At 38.2% G+C, this 21,637-nt stretch overlaps 1 protein-coding gene across 1 annotated transcript in view; it reads left to right on the top strand.

Annotated features, from left to right (window-relative positions):
* The window catches only part of LOC107847457 (serine/threonine-protein kinase STN7, chloroplastic), a 44,490-nt gene that overhangs the window by 15,813 nt on the left and 7,040 nt on the right, over positions 1 to 21,637 (top strand). The window contains exons 5-8 of the mRNA XM_016691722.2: positions 1,194 to 1,362; positions 1,435 to 1,528; positions 2,853 to 2,946; positions 3,032 to 3,088. Coding sequence (XP_016547208.1) covers positions 1,194 to 1,362; positions 1,435 to 1,528; positions 2,853 to 2,946; positions 3,032 to 3,088 — 414 coding nt within the window. The remainder of the gene's footprint in view (positions 1 to 1,193; positions 1,363 to 1,434; positions 1,529 to 2,852; positions 2,947 to 3,031; positions 3,089 to 21,637) is intronic.

Raw genomic sequence — 21,637 nt, 5'->3', positions numbered from 1 at the left:
GAGTACCTTAATGCCATTGAAAGTACCATGTCTGATAATTGGTGGAGGTAAGTTTACTAGGAGTAGTCAGAGAGGCTGGGAAGGGAGTGGAACTAAGCTCTGTTTTGTTGTTTTGGATAGTCGAGGGAATTATAGTTGGGGTGATTGGGTTAATGGAAGTGGGTACCGGAAAACTTTGAGAAACAGAGGCAAATGGTTGAGGGTGAGACTAGGATCTGGTTATATTTATGAAAACCGGTAAGGATCCTGTCGAGAAAGATATTCTATTTCCTATGGAGGAATTGCTTGGAATTGTTGGGAAAATATGGAGAGAGAAAAATGAAGGTCCCATAATAGTAGACGGACGAGAAATATTTGTGCATGATGGTTGCTAACAGGAGAGGCAGTGCGTGATTGAATTTCAGAGAAAGGGTTTGTCAAGGAGAAAGCATTGATCGAGGTAAAAGACATGGTAATATGAGGCATGATGGATGCATTTGACACAGCTGAAGATAATGGAGAGGAAGAATGAGTAGAATTGGTCTCTTCCATGAGGACGTTTTAAGGAAAAAAAACTGCAGGATCAAAAGAGCCTTTTTGGCTTTTGCTCTGATACCATAAAGCAATAGCACTGAAAGCTAATGCATGCTGATTTGTATTGATAAAAATTATGCATACATATATACATGATAGTCTTGGTGACTAAGAAAGGAATAAAGATATAATAATAGGTATCTAAATCAATTAGAATCAATTATCTATCCCACAATCTTTAAAGATATAATACAATCAATTTACTATATTTGATAGAGAGAACTCAGGGCATGATATTCTTCTAAGAAAATAGACAACGCCAACGAGCTGAAACTGATGTTTATTTATTATGGGTACACTTACATTGGATTCTGTGTTTATCATAACTGTTTTTTTATTTTTAATTAGTCGAGATTAATTGATGATCTAGAGATAAGTGTGCTATTTAAATATTATCTTAGAGAACTTCTGAGACAAATTATTTAGTAGTGGAATTTTCTAAAAAATGGAATGAGTCAATGAGCTGGATGGATATGAAGGAAGCTCAACCATAACTAGTTTCTGGTTGGGGTGTAGTTTTTGTTGTAAGTCCTTTCTGCAAAATTTACTATCTGATTTCTTCTACCACTCTCTCTCTTTGTTTATTGCAATGGCTCTATCATGATTTATTAAATCATCAGGTGGAAGCATTGATCCTTCAAGATATTCAGGACTTACCCAAAGGTTTGGATAGAGAAAATAGAATTATTCAGACAATTATGAGACAACTACTATTTGCTTTGGATGGTCTTCACTCCACAGGGATAGTACATAGAGATATTAAGCCTCAAAACATAATTTTTTCTGAAGGTAACTGTCTTGTAATATTTATGGTTTAGTTTGATCATGTGTAACTAATCCATTCTTGTCTCTCTGAAGCAGGTTCTCGCGCGTTCAAAATAATTGATCTTGGTGCTGCAGCGGATTTGAGAGTAGGGATCAATTATATTCCTAAGGAATTTCTTTTAGATCCAAGGTAATTTTCTACTCTGCAAAATTACAAGTCTCTGTATGCAAAATTGGAATCTTGTTCAAACAGCATGCAAATTCTATTTTACTTACATTAATACTCCTAGATCTGTATTTTTTGTTCTCTGACCTACTTTACATTTTTTTTTCGCGGAATCAATTATCTCTTTGATAGAAGTAGTGAAAAATTCCATCAATTAAACCTTTTGTGTAAAACAATAGCTTATAATTCTCAGCTCATATGTGGATGTCTTCTTATCATTCTTTTCTATAATTTCATTTCAAAAACATATCCAATCAAATCAAATAAAAGAACATGCATTTTCCATCCTTTTTATTGTTAGGGTTATTTCCATTCTAACCTCAACATTTTACTATGGTTTTTTTAATGCTTTCATGGATTAGTAAAGTACAATTCCACTTGCTTGTCGAACTATGTCCAATTTTTCACTTTACATATTTTCTGAGATCAATTGTTTTTGTTAATCACGCTTTTACTATCTATACCCAGATTTCTCAAAACTCGTAAATGAACTGTCAATTCTGACCTTATAAGTTCTTAGAGGACTTACCAGGAAAATCAACTTTATATTTGAGCCTAAAAGTGTTCTTTCGAGAGTGTTCAACCTAACAAATTGAAAATTATATGCCTATATAGAAAAAAATGGGGGAACAAACAGAATAATCTCGCTGATATTGAGTGATAGATTATCAGATTTTCCAAATTTAATGAGTATGTTATGGATGAGTACTAACCTCGCACATTCGGAGGAACGTTAGATGACTTTGAGATTGGATTTATGGCATCTTTCTGCTTGTTATTTTTAATCATATTATATACAAGTTCAATTTACTTTGGAAGAGATGGACAGAGTATGAATAATCATGTTCCTTATTCAATTATAAAGAAGTGAGCTGATCTCTTAACTATCCGACATCTAAAGGATCAATTTGTGTTCTACGTTATGCTAATCTGACTGTTATATTGTTTATTGAGATTGGTATGATCTCAATAGTTTATCTTTATGCCATTAAAAGATGAACAGAAAATCGATCTTTATGCCATTAAAGGATCGATTTGTGCTCTACGTTATGCTAATTTGACTGTATATTGACTATTGAGATTGGTATGATCTCAGTAGTTTATATTTATGCCATTAAAAAATGAACAGAAAATAGATTTCATTAGAGCATTCTGTGTTACTGATCATCTGTTTTTTGGAAGACTTTCAGGTAATTCAATTTGTAATTTGTTATGTTCGTATGGGTGAGTCTTTTACACAGCAATTTGGTTTACTTGTTTTTTCTAATTATCTGTTGTTCCGGTTAAGATATGCTGCACCAGAGCAATATATTATGAGCACACAAACCCCTTCTGCACCATCTGCTCCAGTTGCAACTGCACTTTCCCCTGTTCTATGGCAGGTTTGATCACCATACTCTCTTTTGTCCCATTATCCCCTTTTTTAACTGTAAAATTAACTCTTTGTTATGCTCCTTTTTTTAACAGCTGAATCTTCCTGATAGATTTGACATCTACAGTGTCGGTCTCATATTCCTGCAAATGGTTAGTTTCAATTCAAAAGCTATTCACTATAATATTTCTTAGACGAAATTTAGGTCTTTTAGGAGAATCTAGACATTTGAGTTCTGGAATAAATTGGAAGACAACGCCGCGAATGTCAATTATATATAGTTTTTCTTATCTGAATGTAAAGAACGTCAGTTCGTTTTACAGATGTGATTCTCTGAGTTAACAAAGAACTAGTCAACCAGGATCTTGGACTTTTAAGCAAAAAACAGTGGCTGGAAGTTTGATACAAGAAAACTGATGTATCTTGTTGTTTACCCCAAAAAGGTACAGTTGAATTTGTATGTAAGGTTTAAAAGATACATGGATTAGATTAATTGAGTTGTAAAATATGTAAGCAAGTAGAGCTGTAAATAAAAGATAAGCTAAGACAATTGAATTAGTTAAATAAGATTTAAGTAAATATAGGCTGTGTTGGTGTGATTCCAACAATATCTTCGGTGGAGATCTCCAGACAAACTTAACGAATGCTCAAGGCTTATGAAAGTAATGGTATTGCTAGAGAGAAGTTCAAGTATTCAATAATAATGTTCGATGATCTACAATGTTTGGGAAAATTTACATCCAAGAATTAATTGTTTCATTTTAAATCGAAGTTCAGGAATCGATACATCTATTTTTTGATGTAGCTGGGAAAATTTATCCAGCCATACGTTATTTTATATAGAAGGGGGCCCTTTATTTTTGTGCTTGTGAAGAGGACGTCTCCTGTTCACCTTAGGCACTAGTGTTGGAACTTTTTATTCTCAATTTATTTGTTGGAACCTTTTATTATGTGTAACTTTTTGTTCTCAATCTATGTGTTGGAATTTTTGTCATGTATAACTTCTTTTTCTCAATTTGATTTGAACATTCAAATTCCAGGGTTTTGCTTAACGAGAATAAGAATGGAAGATAAAATGTTAAAGGAATATTTTATTTCCTCTACTGTAGATCGAATTTATACAATAGGCTTTTTCGTGACCAGACGGAGATAAATAAACTGTATTGCCCCTTTTTATGGCTAACCGACACCACTCGTATGGGCCTCAGTTTCGCTAGCTACCACTCAAATTCTTCTCCGTTCTTTGGCCCGTGTAGTCCTCACTCTTAGAGAAGGTCTTAGACTCTTTTCATTGGCAGTCCCCGGTTATTTACTCTAGGCAAAGTCTTAGTCTCCTTTCCCGAGTAGTCAGGGGTTACTTGCTGAAGGTCTCAATCTCTTCACCTTGAGTAGTCCCCCCAGTTTCCAATTGTGAATTTAAGATGATTTGGGCACTAGATAAGCTAACTTCGTTCTTCAGCTGTTAGTACCTTCTGATCTTAACACGCTTTATATTTGTTGCCTCATTGGAAAACTCGGGGAGAAAACCCATTTGGGATAAAAGCCGGTCTAGGGAAAAATGAGTGCAACATGTGTTTTCATGCTTGTTTGGAGTAAGTCTCCCTCAGAGTATGATGACCTACTTTTGTCATGCAATAAAGGTTAGCATCACATATAACCACAAATAACGCATACCTTAACAATAGTATCGCTTCAAGTGATTTACGTTCCAATTGCGTAACTCTGTGTCTTTGCCCAAAAGTTTGTATGAACCTTTCCCAGTCACTTTTGCAATTCGGTAAGGGACTTCACGATTTGAACCTAGTTTTCTCCTATCCAAATCTTTAGTGTTTTATGGTACTTTTCGATTGACTAGGCTTCCTTCCTAAAAATACCGGAGGTTGTTCTACGGTTGTAATATTTTTCCATCCTTTGCTTTTGAGCTTTCATTCGGATTAGAGCCAAATCTAGCATTCTTCCACTAAATCCAAATTAACGGACAAAGCTTCGTCATTACTTCCTTCATCGACAGAGGCGGAGCCAGGATTTCAACTAATGGGGTTCAATATTCAAAGAAAACTTAGTCGAAGGGGGTTCAACACCTACTATAACCACATAGAAAATAATTTTAATAATGTATAAATAGTATATTTTTTGTTGAAGGGGGTTCGGAAGGCTGGCTCTGCCCCTGTTCATCGGTATTTTGAGACGAAAGCTTGGTTCTCTAACTTCTATAGGTATGTCACAAACCAAAAGTCCAAGGGTCGTGATGACACTTGTCGCGGCGAACCTTGACAAGTAAGCGCATTACACAAACTGATACAAAGAGAAATAATATTCAAATTCCCAGGTAAGGCTTCTAGAATGTAGCCGAACCATACAAATATAATGAAAGCGGAAAGAAACATAAACAATAATGCCATTACTCCCAAAACCTGGTGTCACAGTGTAAGAACTACTAGTACAACTCAAGAAAACACAATACATAGGAATAACTCTGTCTCCGAATAGTAATAAAGACAGTCTTATAAGAAGAGATAGTAGTAGACTTCGAACACATGAAATCCATCACTACCTCGTAAAGCTCCAAATATCGCCCGAATCAAGCAACGTGGGGCGCACCCGAACCAGAATCTGTACTGAAAGGGCATAGTAGGAGTGAGTACGGTCCACTTGTACTCAATAGGTATCATAGGCCGACTGAGCAAAGTAGATAATGAAGCATATAAAATACACACTAAGGGCATGTCACCCGAATCAGAAATGTCCCACAACGGTAGCCTATACCGCTTGCACTAACAGTTCTATAATGCTCACATATATTGCAACACCAGAAAGGACCACAAGTATACATTATACCACATACAAGTAGAGCACAGAAGGACAACATATACATGAACATCGAGTACAAGTAAAAGAAGATATAACAAATGGATAGGTAACAAGTCAATACAGAAATACAATCATATCACAAGCATAATAAAGTAAATACAATGAAAATAATGATTATGATGTAATGCAGGAGGTCGTCGCACAATCTCCGAGACTATCGCATAGCCTCCGTATACACTTACGGAGCTAAAGCTTCCATACGTAGGACCCATGGGGGGTTCGTCGACCAGTATACAATCCATATCCATATCTCCTCCCCGGCACATCCCTCGGGGAGGGTTTTATAAGCTGTCATATTTTCTATCAGAAAAGCCAGTGTTTCTCAGTGTTTTCAATATTTCCACGGTGGTACTAATGTTTCATGAATGTACATGATATGAGGATGTACATTCAACCCCTCAATATTTTCATATCCAACCAACATACCAACCAAGTGAGCCAAATATCCGCTCAATATTTCCAACCATCCATTAAAACCAACAAGATTCATATGCCAATAGAGTATGAACACATCACAATATACAATTGGTACCACAATAGGTTTTTCATCAAACAAGATACAATTACTTTCAGGTATATAGGCTATCGTCACATAGGACCCCACACAGTCACACATAGCACATAATATCCCAAAACCACTAAATACATCACATGTAGGACCCTCCACACGGGCACAACACAATAAGATAGCCATTTTTCATGATTATTTCCAACACCTTTAACATGCTTTTGTATCAAAATTAACTACCCAACCTAGTTTGAAAGAAGTTAAGTCATAATCTACCTCGAATATGGAAAATCGGAACAAAATCCTTCAATCCCAAAGCCTCACTCCTTACGTACGGTCCTGGAATCAACTAAAACATACAAATATAGAATCTACCCGTCAAAAGAAAGCCAACGATACCCATATTTTCCATTTCCAAGTCAGGGTCAAAACGGACCCCCAAAACGAGTTTTCAAAAAAGAAGGGAAAAATCGCAATTTTATTTCGAAAATATGTTCTCCATATTTGTAGAAGTTTACAGGTGAAAACCCAAGCGAAAACGAGGTCCAAATTGAAGAAAAGCCATTTTCAAGCTTTACCAGGTAAAAATTCCCAAAATCCATTTAAAAACGAGAATTGAAGTTGTTTTGAAGATGAAATTGAGGGAAAACGGATAATTGTAGGATTAAAATCTCACCCAAGTGAAAAAAGTTTGAAATTGGGGTTTAAATTAGAGAAATACAATTTTTAGGCTTTACGGGCCAAAATCTCCAAATTTCAAACTTTAATTCAAGTTTAAAACAAAAAATAGATGTTAAGGATTGAAGAAAATAATTGAAATAGGTGTTATGGAGCTTACCCAAGCTTAGAAGTGGAAGAAATAACTCAAAATTATGAAATCCTAAGCTTCAAGTCTTAAAAATGGTGAAAAATGGCGAGACATTGGTATTTATATACCCAGGCATCGCGATTGCGGACTAGGTGTCGCGATCGAGGTACCTGGCTGACAGGGGTATCGCGATCGCGGAAAGGGTGCGATCGCAACACTTGACCTGCATGCCCAATCGCGATCATGGCAGTAGCTTTGCGATCGCGGGTGCACCAACTGAGTGGTGCATTAGCTGGGGACTTGGTGAAATTTCAAGTCTCCACGGGCTCCTCAGGATTTATCCAGAACCCTGTGAACGTAAACGAACTATGCTACCCTATCAAATTCGACGTTTTAGACTCAATTTCGATATCACATTTTCGAAAAGACGTCGTTTTCATAAAGTTAACCCCTGAAATCCAAAATCATAATTTTTTGAATCGAGGGTCAAAATGAGATTTAAAAGCCATAAAACCACACCAACCATGTTACCGCCCTAAAATCGACGTTCCGGTCGTACTTCTTGACAAATGCTTTAGCATCTTGTTTCATTTTCGACCAATAATAGCCGGCTGCAATTAATTTTTGAACTAATAACTCAGCTCCGGAATGGGTACTATAGGTCTCTTCATGGACTTCCTGATAATATAGTTGCTTTCACCGGGTCCTAGACATCTTGCTAGGGGACCAGTGAAGTAACTTCGGTACAGCTGTGGAGCTTCCCATCGATACAACAATACCGAACGGCTTTTGTTCAAAGTGCTTGAGACACCTTTGCGTCTTCGGGCAACCTGCCCTCTTTCAGATTCTCAATGTATTTATTTTTCCAATCTCAAGTTAATCCTGTGCAATTTACTTCAACATTGCTAACATCCAAAGCTAAATTGAGCAGTTACACTACCTTTTCAAAGTTATTTGCTCCGACATCTGATGAAGTCCCCAGATTAGCCAAGGCATTAGCTTCCATGTTCTGTGTTCATGGTATGTGGTCACCGTCCATTCTATGAAATGACTCCGCGGTGTGAGTTCCGTACCGAGGTATTTTCTCATTCGCTTGTCTTTAACTCCGAAAGTCCCGTTGATTTAATGCACAACTAGGAGCGAATTGCATTTTGCTTTGAGAATTGATTCTCCCAAATTTCAGGCCAAGTCTAAACCTACAATTAATGCCTCAAACTTGGCCATATTGTTAGATTCACAATCCTAATGGCTTGTCTAAGGACTTCCCCTGAGGGACTCTTCAAGACAACGCCTAGCCCGGACCTCTGCACGTTGGATGTTCCATCTGTGAAGAGGGTCTAGATCCTGGTTCGGCACCCGAGGCTTTTAAGAGCTCTTTTTCAATCTCTGGCACCATCCTTTGGCTAAAGTCTGGCATGAGATTATGTGACCTGGAATTTAATAGCAGTTTGTGGTTTGTATGTTAGGTTATACCCACCAACTTCAACCACTCATTTAGCCAGCCTACCCAATAATTCAGGTTTATGCATAGCAATTCTTAAAGGAAATGTCATTACTACACTTGGCATTGCTTATACGGCTTAAGTTGTCTAGCTGCCAGCCAATGCGAAAGCCATTTTTTCCAAGTGCGGTATCTGTTTTCTGCACTCGCTAAAGTCCTGCTTACTGATAAATTAAAAATTGTGTACCTTTCTCTTCTCTATCTAAAACGATGCTAATTTCTACCTCAGATAACACTAGGTATAGGAGCAATGATTCTTCTTCCAGGGGCTTGGCAGGCAACGGAGGACTTCATAGATATTTCTTCATGTCTTTTAATGCCAACTGGCACCCTAGAGTCCACTCGAAGTTGTTTTTCTTCTTTAGCAACAAAAAAAAACTGATGACTTATTTAAAATGAATGGGATATGGACCCAGCTTAATGCTGCTAATATTTCAATGATTCTTCGTACAACTTTCACGTCCTCGAGGACTTGCGAGATATTTTAAATGGCTTTGATCTTATTCGGGTTGACTTCAATCCCCCTGTTTGACATGAGGAAACCCAAAGAGCTGCTCGAGCCAAGGCCAAAAAAACATATCTTTGGGTTTCGCTTTATGTTGTACTTTCTTAGTATCCAAAATGTTTCGTGCAAATACTTCAAATGGTCCTTCGAATCCAGAAGTCATCTTCTTCTTGTGTTATATGTGTAGGAAAACGGGCGAGGACGTGGATCATCTTCTTCTTCATTGTGATTTTACCATAAGGTTATGGTGGATATGTTTAATTGGTTTGATACTTCACAAACAATGCCTAGAACTATGAAAGAATTGATGGTTAGTTGGAAGAGCGGAAGGAGGAGAAGATGCAAGGCTTGGAACGTGGTTCCACTCGTGTTGATGTGAGTGGTGTGGGGAGAGAAATAGGAGAGTTTTGGAGAGGGTGGAGTCTAGCTTTTCTCAGTGGAAGAGTAGCCTCCGGCCCCTTATTTTCTTTTGGTGCACCCATAGAATTCGAAGTTATATAGGAGATTGGGTGGAGTTTGTAAAGAATCAGTTATTACAGATAAGACACTATTACCCCCTCAAACTATAACCAAATTTTCTATGACATACTTAAACTTCACGAGGGTCCAATTACCTCCTAAACTATTTTAAAGTGTAATAAATACACCATCCAGTGCTGATGTGGCATAGAAAGTGTGTTCACTCTCTTGGAAGCAAGTGAAGGACGATAAATAAGGCAAAAATGTGTTCAATAATGGACACATGTCCTTTTTTAATTGGACATTTTATAATCGGAAAAGGGTCTAAGTTGCCCTTCACCTATTGAAAATGGTACAAAAATGTCCATCCACCTTTGGGCTCTATAATGCCCTTCATGTCTGCCTTTAGGCTCCAAAATGCCCTTATATTAAACAACCTCAATATTAAATTAAATAAAAGATTTTATTAGTAACGTGACAACTTTCCATTGGTCCCATTTAATTAATTAAAATATTAAATAACCTATTTTCTCTTTTATTATTTTCCCATTATTTTCGTGTTTGATCTGGTGAACAATTGTTATACTTATTCCTGATTAATATATATTTGTTAAAAATTACACACGAGTGTTTTTTTGTATGTTGTATTTTTCTATATGATTTCGGATCTTGTAGTGGAAAATATACACTAATATGCTTGAATATTATTACTCTGGTGTGTTTTTTCAAATTTTATTGTTTATTGATTTCATGAAGATTTGGGTTCTATGGGTCATATTTAATTTCTCTGGATGTGCGAAAAAGGGTTTCAAACTAGACTAAGGGAGTTCTTGATTTCTGATAGATTGTGTGTAATTAGCTTTATGGATTGTACATTCTATGATGAGGAATTTAGTTTTGAGGCATATGGAACTAGAAGTATTGCAGCTATGCGAAAACAATATCACTGAAAATATTTCGATAGGTTTAGGTAAAAATAGTAAGGGGTCATTTGGTAGAGTGTATTACAAAAATAATGCATGCATTAGTCTTATGTATTATTAGTAACTTGTTTGGTACATTTTTTTAGTTAATGTACCAATAAATTAACTGAATTTGCCTCCTAAGTTAAAGATCCTTGATACAAGTACCAATAAATTAATTGAAAATTTTTCTCCAAGCATGTGTACTGCCAACAATTTGCAGACAGTGATCACTCTCGTAAGCTACTTGTTTGGCCCAATTCCAGAATCTTTTTGATGAAGTAATGAGAAATTTCATTGTTGGCATCAAGAAGCAGAATAGTACAAAAAGTTAGAGAAAGATAGCAGTACATTAGCTCAAAAACAAAAGGGCTACACTAGTACCAGGGAGATAACAAAGTTCAAAAAGTTCTCAAGGGAATCTATGGGTGAAAGGTTATGCCAACTATATAGATACAAAAAACACCTAGCCTTAAGGGAGTGATTTGGAGTTGATAAACCTTCAAAACATCTCTTGTTCCTTTCGGACCATACGCACCAACACATACAAAAAGGTATCATCTTCCAGATTGGCTTGATGGCCTTACCAACTCTCCAATTGCACCAACACTCAAAGGCCTCTTTGGTGCTATATGGCATTACCCAATTAATATCAAATATAGACAGAAACATACTCTATAAGCCAACAACAACTTTACAATGTAAGAATAGATGATTGTTGGACTCAACGTTCTGATGGCACCTGTAACATTTGTTGGCAATCTGAAATTTCCTTTTCTTAAGGTTATCTTGAGTGTGTTAGAAAAATACATAAGAGCTGCAGCAGTTTAATTTTTATGTTATCTGTTAAAAGTTAATATTAGTCAGCAATAAATTTAGTTTCTATCTAATCCTTATGCTTATCTTTAGGAGTTGGTTATTTTTTCCAGTTAGGATTGTAACATATAAATAATTTTAAATCTGCAATAAAGCAGTAGTTTTTGCTTTCACCAATCTCTCTTTATTAAAGTTATCAAACTCATGTTCCACTTGTTCATCAACAAGTAAAATCAGTTTCTTATGTTCTTCACTCTCTGGAAACTAGCAATTGGTATCAAAGCACTTATTTCTTGAGGGATCTGTGGGTGTTTCATAAAAGTAATAACTGAAACAAGACAAGTTTCTGAAACATGGAAGCAGAATCAAGTTTTTCAACTATGGCACCACCTGTTTTTAATGGTGATAACTATCAGATTTGGGCTGTAAGGATGGAAACTTATCTAGATGCCATGGATATGTGGAGGCAGTTGAAGAGATTAAGAAATTCCTCCATTGCCTAACAATCCAACTATGACCCAGATCAAGAACCATAAAGACAGGAAAACCAGAAAATCAAAGGCAAAAGCCTGTCTATTTTCAGCAGTATCTTCTTCAATTTTCACTCGAATTATGTCTCTAAAGTTGGCCAAAGACATATGGGATTATCTCAAGTCAGAATATGAAGGGGATGAGAGGATCAGAGGAATGCAAGTTTTGAATCTTATAAGAGATTTCATGATGCAGAAGATGAAAGAAACCGAAACCATAAAAGATTACTCTGAAAGGCTCCTGAACATAGCAAAGAGTAAGATTGCTTGGTTCCGTGTTTAATGATTCTCGTATTGTTGAAAAAATTTTGGTAACTGTGCCGGAAAGATTTGAAGCAACCATAACTACTTTGGAAAACACCAAGGATCTGTCCAAGAGCACTTTGGTGGAGTTGTTGAATGCTTTGCAGGCTCAAGAACAACGAAAGGTCATGAGAGAAGAAGGAAATACCGAGGGAGCATTGTTTGCCAAGCCTCAAGATGGAGGCAAACATAAAAAGAAGAAGAACAAGAAGAATGATGAAAGCGCTCTAGCAGGTACTGCAACAGGAAAAACTGGAAACAAAAAGGAAAGTTTTCCTCCATGTAAGCATTGTAACAAGAAAGGCCATCTACCATACAAGTGTTGGAGAAGGCCGGATGCTAAGTGTAGTAAATGCAATCAACTTGGGCATAAATTGGCCATTTGCAAGCAATAATCAGCAACAAGAAGCAGATGCTCAAATCGTGGATGGAGAGGAGGAGGATCAACTCTTTGTTGCTACATGTTTTTCAAGTAAATGATCAAGTGAGTGTTGGTTGATTGATAGTAGATGTACTAATCACATGACAAACGACAAGGATCTCTTTAAGGAATTGAAGCCTACGACCATTACTAAAGTCAGAATAGGTAACGGTGAATATATTCCTGTACAAGGAAAAAGAATGGTTGCTATTCCAAGTCACTCAGGTACAAAAAACAATTTCTGAAGTGCTTTATGTACCTGAAATAGATCAGAACTTGCTTAGTATTGGTCAATTGATGGAAAACGGCTTCAAATTAAATTTTAAAGATAAACATTGCTTGATCAAGGATGCATCAGATCAAGAAATGTTTAAAGTAAGAATGAGAGGTAAAAGTTTCTCATTAGATCTATTTGAGGAGGAGCATGTGAGTTTTTCAGCCAAAGAAAATGTTGCAGAAGTATAGGACAAGAGACTCGGACATTCACTATGAAGGGTTGCTTAAAATGCAAAAGGCAGAAATAGTCGAGGACCTGCCTGTTTTAGAAGTGAATTCTTCAAATTGCCTTGCGGGTCAATATGGGAAACAAAGCAGACTTCCATTTCCAAAGACAATTTGGAGAGTGTTAAAGAAATTGCATTAATTCATACCGATATAGCGGGACCTCAAAGGACTCCCTCACTAAAAGGCAGTCTTTACTATATCATTTTTGTTGATGATCTAACTCGCATGTGTTGGATTTACTTTCTCAAGCATAAGTCAGGCTGCTAATGTCTTTCGGAAGTTCAAAGCAAAAGTAGAAAATGAAGCTGCTTGTTAAATTCAGTCCATACTAACAGATAATGGAAAGGAATACACTTCTCAACAATTAACATTTTGTGTGAGGAAGCAGGGATTCAACATTAGCTTACTACTCCGTATACTCCTCAACAAAATGGAGCAAGTGAAAGAAGAAATAAATACATAATGGAGATGACCAGATGCATGTTGTACGAGAAGAACTTGCCAAAGAAATTTTGGGTAGAAGCAGCACATACATCAGTTTTTCTCCAAAACAGGCTTCCCACAAAGCCGGTGAAAGGTCGAACTCCTTTTGAAGCTTGGTATGGGTTCAAACCATCATTAAACTTCCTTAAAGTGTTTGGTTGTCTCTGTTTTTCCTATGTTTCTCAAGTTAAATGAGACAAGCTAGATAAGAAATCTGTTCCAGACATTTTTATTGGATACAGTGCAGTTTCAAAGGCGTATAAAGTCTTCCAACCGCAAACTGAAAATATAATCTTTAGTAGAGATATTTATTTTATGGAGAATGAAGAATGGTGTTGGGAAGACTCAAAGAAATCGGTCCTAAACTCTTCGGACTCAACAAAAAAGTTTCCTACCAAAGTTACTGAAAAGCAAATATCACTCTTATCGCAAGATGAAGTGGTGGATCATTCACCGGTTAAAGGTACTCGACTACTCACTGGTATATATCAGAGATGTAATGTGGCAGTATGTGAACCTGCTCCTGCTGGGTACATTGAAGCCAAGAATGATGAAAATTGGGTGGCTGCAATGAAAGAGGAGTTGTTTATGATTGAGAAGAACATGACTTGGGAGCTTGTTGATCAACCTAAAGATAGAAAAGTAATTGGGTTGAAATGGGTCTTCAGAACAAAGTTAAATGCTGATGGTTCAGTCAACAAGCATAAAGCAAGGCTTGTCGTTAAGGGATATGCTCAAATTTTTGGTGTGGATTACTTTGATACATTTGCAATTTGCACCAGTGGCTAGGCTTGACAGGATCAGGTTACTTCTTGCTCTTGCTGCACAATTGGGTTGGAAAGTGTATCAGATGGATGTCAAATCGGCATTTCTTAATGGTTTTCTCTAGGAAGAAATTTATGTTGAGCAACCCGAAGGCTTTGTGACGAAAGGAAAAGAGGACAAAGTTTACAGGCTAAGGAAGGTGCGATTTATGGACTTAAACAGGCACCAAGGGCCTGGTATGGTCGAATGGATGATCATTTGCTTGGGTTAGGCTTTGAAAAGAGTCTATCAGAATCTACTCTTTATGTTAAACATAATGGCATTGATATTCTTGTTGATGATGTACTAGTTACAAGGAGCAATACAAAGCATATTGAGGATTTCAAGCAAGAAATGATGCAAGCCTTCGAGATGACTGATCTTGGTTTAATGTCCTATTTTCTTGGAATGGAAATCAAACAAGGACAGAATGAAGTTTTCATTTGTCAGAAGAAATATGCGAAGGAAATTCTGAAGAAGTTCAACATGGAAGATTGCAAGGAGTTGAGTACTCCTATGAACCAAAAGGAGAAACTAAGCAAGAATGATGGAGCAGAGAAAGTGGAGGAAACGTACTTCAGAGTCTTAGTCGGCTGTTTGATGAATCTCACAGCTACAAGACCCGATATTCTGTATGCTGTAAGCATTTTATCGAGGTTCATGCATTGTGCTAGTGAGCTGCATCTAAAAGCAGCAAAAAGAGTAATCAGATACATCAAAGGAACCATTAATTATGGTGTCAAGTTTCAGAAAAATCCAAATCCAAAACTACTTGGGTATTCTGATAGTGATTGGGCTGGATCTGTAGATGACATGAAGAGCACATTTGGATATTGCTTTAGTCTTGGCTCCGGAATATTTTCATGGTGCTCAAAGAAGCAGGATATTGTGGCTCAATCCACTGCAGAGGCAGAATTTGTGGCTGCAACAGCAGCAGCGAATCAAGCTCTGTGGTTGAGGAAAATATTTGCTGATCTGCATATGAATCAAACAAAAGGAACTGAAGTATTTGTGGACAACCAATCTGCGATAGCAATTTCTCACAATCCTGTATTTCATGCCGAAACAAAACACTTCAATATCAAGCTTTTCTTCTTAAGGGAAGTGCAAAAGATCGGTGATGTGATTCTGCTCTATTGCAAAACCGAGGAGCAGCTGGCTAATATCTTCACCAAGCCTTTACCGGGAAACAAATTTCAACTTCTCAGAAAAAACTTGGAGTTTGGAGCTCTTAAAGCAAGGAGGAGTGTTGAAAAAATGCATAAGAGCTGCAGCAGTTTAATTTTTATGTTATCTGTTAGAAGTTAATATTAGTTTATTTCTATCTAATCCTTATCCTTATCTTTAGGAGTTGGTTTTTTTTTTCAGTTAGGATTGTAACATATAAATAATTTTAAATCTGCAATAAAGCAGTAGTTTTTGCTTTCACCAATCTCTCTTTGTTAAAGTTATCAAACTCATGTTCCACTTGTTCATTAACAAGTAAAATCAGTTTCTATGTTCTTCACTCTCTGGAAACTAATAGAGTGAGGCAAGCTTCATGAAGAGCTGTCCAGCAGAAGCATATGATCTTTGGTGGGAGCTTTGTCTTCCATATAAACTTCCATGGCCAGTTATTAAGCACTCCATTAGGAGCAAATGAGATTACATAGCTTGTTTTCACCGAGTATTTACCATCCTTGTCACTATCCCACCTTAGCTTGTCTGCTTCCTGACATTTATCACCTGGCCTTCTAGCCTAGAGAACAAGTTGACCACTTCTTCGATTTCCCAATCCTGTAGGTTCCTTCTGAAAAGTACATTCCAGGTGTTGTCTTCCCTATTCTGAGAGATGGAAGAATTTGGTGCATGTGCAATTTGAAACAACCCAAGGAATTCCTCCATTAGAATGATATTGTCCAGCCATCTATCCTTCCAAAACCTGATATGTACACCATTACCTGCTACCAACCGAGTGTGTTGAAAAAACTCATCTTTAAGCTTGCATATACTCTTTCATATGCCTACACCATGAGGGGAGTTGACAGCTTGGCGCACCAATGATTTTCGACTCCATGTTTTGCCTTGATTACTTCCTTCCATAGAGCTTGATCCACCTGAGTATACCTCCATATCCATTTCATGAGAAAGCATTTGTTGTGAAGTGCTAAATCTTTTATGCCCAATCCTCCTATTTGTTTTGGCATTACCACTTTAATCCACTTTACCAGGTGAAACTTGTGATCCTTATTGTTACCCTCCCATAAGAAATTCCTCCTGATCCTATCAAGCTGCTTCAATATCTTGCTAAGTATGGGAAATAGAATCATGTAGTAAGTTGGAATACTATCTAGCACGCTGTTAATCAGTGTCAATCTCCCACTCATTGATAGATATTGCATTTTCCAAGATGCCAATTTTTTCTCGAACTTCTCAATCACCCCATCCCAAATAGATGTAGATCCAAATGCGGCACCCAGGGGTAATCCAAGATAAGTGGTTGAGAGAGAACCAGTGTTACAACCAAGTATTCCTGCAAGCTCTTCTAGGTCTGAAACCTCATTAACAGGGAATATAACACTTTTTAACATGGTTATATGAAGGCCCGAAAGTGATTCAAAGATGAGCAGTGTTAGATTTCGGTAAAGAACTTGAGATGTATCTGCTCCACAGAAAACGAGGGTGTCATCAGCATATAGTAAGTGTGAGACATTAACAGTGTTCTTTGGGTGAGTATCAATCACTTAGTAGGATTAGAATGGGAAAAAATTATCTAAATAGGTCAATTCCAAAAGGGTTATTAAGTTTTCCGAAACTTACTAGAACTTCAAGATAATCTGGATAAATCTATTAGCTTTTGGGTGGGGTTTTTAATTTTTGTAATCAATGAAAAGTTGACATGTCACTAGTGAAATCTCTTTTTTATTAATTTTTGCGGTTGTTAAATATAAGGGCATTTTGGAGTCCAAAGGTGGATGTGAAAGGCATTTTGGATCCCAAAGATGGATGTGAAGGACATTATAGAGCTCAAAGGTGGATGAAGGACATTTCTGTACCATAACCAATAGGTGAAGGGCATTTTAGGCCCTTTTCTATTTATACAACAACATACCCAGTGTATTCCTACATAGTGGGGTCTGGGGAGGGTAGAGTGTACGCAGACAACCACTACCTTAGGTGAAGTAGAGGCTGTTTTCGATAGAGCCCCAGCGTAAAACCGATAACAATATAACAAACACAAAAGATAAGTGCAAAATAAACTAACACCGCTAGCAACAAGATAATACTACCACCACAAGATAAAAATAAGAACTATCTAACCTAAATCATAGACATCACACAACACTGGCCCTTTTCCGTTTATATATATTTATTTAGTTTCCTTTCTTTATTTTTGAAAATTATTTCCCTCCTCATTTTTTAAATTTTATATTTTTTTTCTTTTCTGTTTCATTAATTTCTTATCTTTTCAATTTTAACAAATTTGAAAAATTACTTTTTTTTTTTAAAGAAAATAAGAAAATAAAAAAAAGTTTCCTTTGTTTTAACATTTTTTTATTTGATTTTCTTCACCTTCTTTTTGTATCAGTACGAAGTTAGCTTATTTTAAATACAAAGCAACAACAACAATAACAAACCCAGTAGATTCCCAGATAGTGGGGTCTAGGGAGGGTAAAATGTACGCAGTTCATACCACTACCTCCGAAGAGGTTGAGAGGCTGTTTTCGATAGACCCTCGGCTCAATATAAAGGACCGTAGACAAACGTCGCAAGCATACAACAACAACAACAACAACAAAAAACCCAGTGTATTCCCACCTAGTGGGGTCTGGGGGGGTAAGATGTACGCAGTCCATACCTCTACCTCTGAAGAAGTAGAAAGGCTGTTTCCGATAGACCCCCGGCTCAAGACACGAGATACCACACAACACATAGTAAAGCACAGCACAAGATTACATAACATAAATACGACACCCATAAGTAATATAAAACAGAGGAAAGCCCACAGATTTATAATAAAACATGGAACACGGACTCCTAACAAGAAAAAAACCCCCACCAAGTAATTTCCTACACTAGCGACTCAAACTGGCCCTAGTCCTCTGCCCTAATTCGCGTCCTCCAGACCTTCCTATCTAGGGTCATGTCCTCGGTGAGCTGTAACTGTTCCATGTCCCGCCTAATCACCTCACCCCAGGTATAACAAGGTATAACAAACACAAATATATATTACGTAGACCAACAGGGGACAACCCCCTCACCCCAACCCTAGCACTACCAGCCAAGCTACACCAAACTTTTCTAACTACTGCCTATGACTCGACCACAAACCTTACCCCTTTATCCTAACACTCTTTCTCCAAACCTTCCTATCGAGGGTCATGTCCTCAGTGAGCCATAACTGTTCCATGTCATTTCTAATCACCTCTCTCTAGTATTTCTTCGTTCTTCCCCTACCCCGCTTGAAACTATCTAAGGCCAACCTCTCACACCTACGAACTGAGGCATCCGTGCCCCTTCTTATCACATGACCAAACCATTTCAACTTCACTTTTCGAATCTTATCCTCCACCGGCGCCACTCCTACTTTTTCTCGAATAATCTTATTCCTAATCCCGTCAGCCCCTGTGAATCCACGCATCCAACACAACATCCTCATCTCCGCCACCTTCAACTTCTGGACGTGAGAATTCTTTACAGGCCAACACTCTGCTCCATACAACAGATCAGGTCGGTCTGCAACTCTGTAGAATTTACCTTTAAGTTTGGGAGACACCTTATCGCATAAAATTCCCGAGGCTAGCCGCCATTTCAACTAACCTGCCCCAATATGGTGTGCGACATCCTCATCAATCTCTTCATTTCCCTGAATCATAGACCCAAGGTACTTAAAACTATCCCTCTTACAAATCACTTGGGACTCCAACTTCACTACCACATCGTCCTTTTGCCTCGAGTCACTAAACTTGTACTCCAAGTATTCCGTCTTGGTCCTACTCAACCTGAATCCTTTAGCTTCTAGGGTTTGTCTCCAAACCTCCAACTTATCATTGTCACCTCGACATGACTCATTAATCAAAACTACATCATCCGCAAAAAGCATACACCAAGACACCTCACCTTGAATATTTCGAGTCAACACATCCATCACCAAGGAGAATAAAAACGGACTAAGAGTTGATCCCTGATGCAACCCTATCAAGATCGAAAAATGCTCTGAATCCTCTCTGACAGTCCTTACCCGAGTCTTCGCCCCCTCGTACATGTCCTTAACCGAACGAATGTATGCCACTGGGACCCCTTTTGCTTCCAGGCATCTCTAAAGAACCTCCCTAGGTACTTTGTCATGCGCCTTTTCCAAGTCAATAAACACCATGTGCAGATCCTCTTCCTCTCTTTAAACTGCTCCACCAGTCTCCGCACTAGGTGAATAGCTTCAGTCGTCGAGCGATCAGGTATAAATCCAAATCGATTCTCCGAAAGACACAATCTTCCTCAACTGCCGCTCCACCACCCTCTCCCAAATCTTCATCGTGTGACTCAACAACTTAATACCACGGTAATTGTTGCAACTTTGAATGTCACCCTTGTTCTTATATAAAGGAATCATCGTGCTCCATCTCCACGCCTCGGGCATCTTGGCGGACTTGAAAATGGTGTTGAACAAATCGGTCAACCACCTTAACCCTGCCCCGCTAGCAAACTTCCAAAAGTACATCGGAATCTCATTGGGCCTTGCCGCCCTGCCTCTTCCCATCTTGCGAATAGCCTCACAAAGCTCCTCCACCTTAAAACGCCGACAATAGCCAAAATCGCGACATTCTTTGGGGCTTTTCAACTCCCCTAACACAATGCCTCTATCCCTCTCATCATTCAGGAGCTTATGAAAATACGACTGCCATCTTTTCTTAATAAGAACGTCTTCCACCAAAACTCTGCCATCCTCCCCCTTAATGCACTTAACATTTTAAATACAAAGCATTGAAACAAATTTGGAGGACTATTTCCATTTGCATATTTTGGATTGTTTGGCCGGAAAGGAATAACATGCTTTGAGGGGAAAAGACCACAGATTGCTAGCATAAAAAATAGATGTATCAAAAAACTTGTTTTTTGGTGTAATAGCAATGGACCAATATTTGAATTTTCTGAATCTTTTAGGTGGAAATATGTTGTATGTATGTGGAGATGTTGTAGCTTTGTCTTGTACTTGGTCATGTAATATCTTGGTACCTTTCGAAGACTCGTGTGAGGACGTCGTGTGAGGACGGTAGGTGAAGATTCGGAGCACTTTCCAGTTTTGATAGGGTTGCACCAGGGATCGACTCTTAACCTGTTTTTATTTGCTTTGGTGATAGATGTTTTGACGTGACATATTCAAGGGGAGGTGTCTTGGTGTATGTTATTTACAAATGATGTGGTTTTGATTGACGAGACTCGGGGTGGAATTAATGTTAAGTTGGAGATTTAGAGACAGACGCTTGAATCTAAAGGTTTACGGTTAAGTAGAACCAAGACGGAGTACTTGGAGTGTAAGTTCAGTGATATGTTGCAAAAGGTTGGAGAGGTTGTGAAGCTGGACTCTCAGGCTATTCAGAAGAGGGAGAGTTTCAAGTATCTGGGGTCTATAATTCAGGGTAATGGTGAGATTGACGAGGATGTCACGCATCATATTGGGGTAGGGTGGTTGAAGTGGAGGCTCGCTTCGGGAGTCCTTTGTGATAAGAAGGTGCCCTCGAAGCTTAAAGGTTAGTTCTACAGAGTGGTAGTCCGGTCGGCTATGTTGTATGGAGCGGAGTGTTGGCCAGTTAAGAATTCCCGCATTCAAAAGTTGAAGGTGGCGGAAATGCGGATGTTGCGATGGATGTGTCGACATACCAGGAAGGATAGAGTGAGGAATGAGATTATTCGGGAGAAGGTGGGAGTTGCCTCGGTGGAGGATAAGATGCAAGAAGGGAGGCTACGTTGGTTCGGGCACGTGATGAGGAGGGGCCTTGATGCTCCATTGCAGAGGTGTGAGACTCTGGCTATGGATGGCTTTAGATGGGGTAGAGGTAGGCCGAAGAAATATTAGAGGGAGGTGATTAAGCATGATATGGAGCAGTTACAGCTTATAGAGGACATAACCCTTGATAGGAAGGTGTGGAGGACGCAGATTAGGGTAGAGGGTTGGGGTGGGAGCGTGTCGGTAGTAGTAGGGGAGCGCTCCTTTGGGGCTGACATTTCTGGTTCGTAGTGTTGTGGCT

The sequence above is a fragment of the Capsicum annuum genome, chromosome 11 (genome assembly GCF_002878395.1).
Source record: "Capsicum annuum cultivar UCD-10X-F1 chromosome 11, UCD10Xv1.1, whole genome shotgun sequence".
NCBI lineage: Eukaryota > Viridiplantae > Streptophyta > Magnoliopsida > Solanales > Solanaceae > Capsicum > Capsicum annuum.
This window is presented reverse-complemented; position numbering and strand designations above follow the sequence as displayed.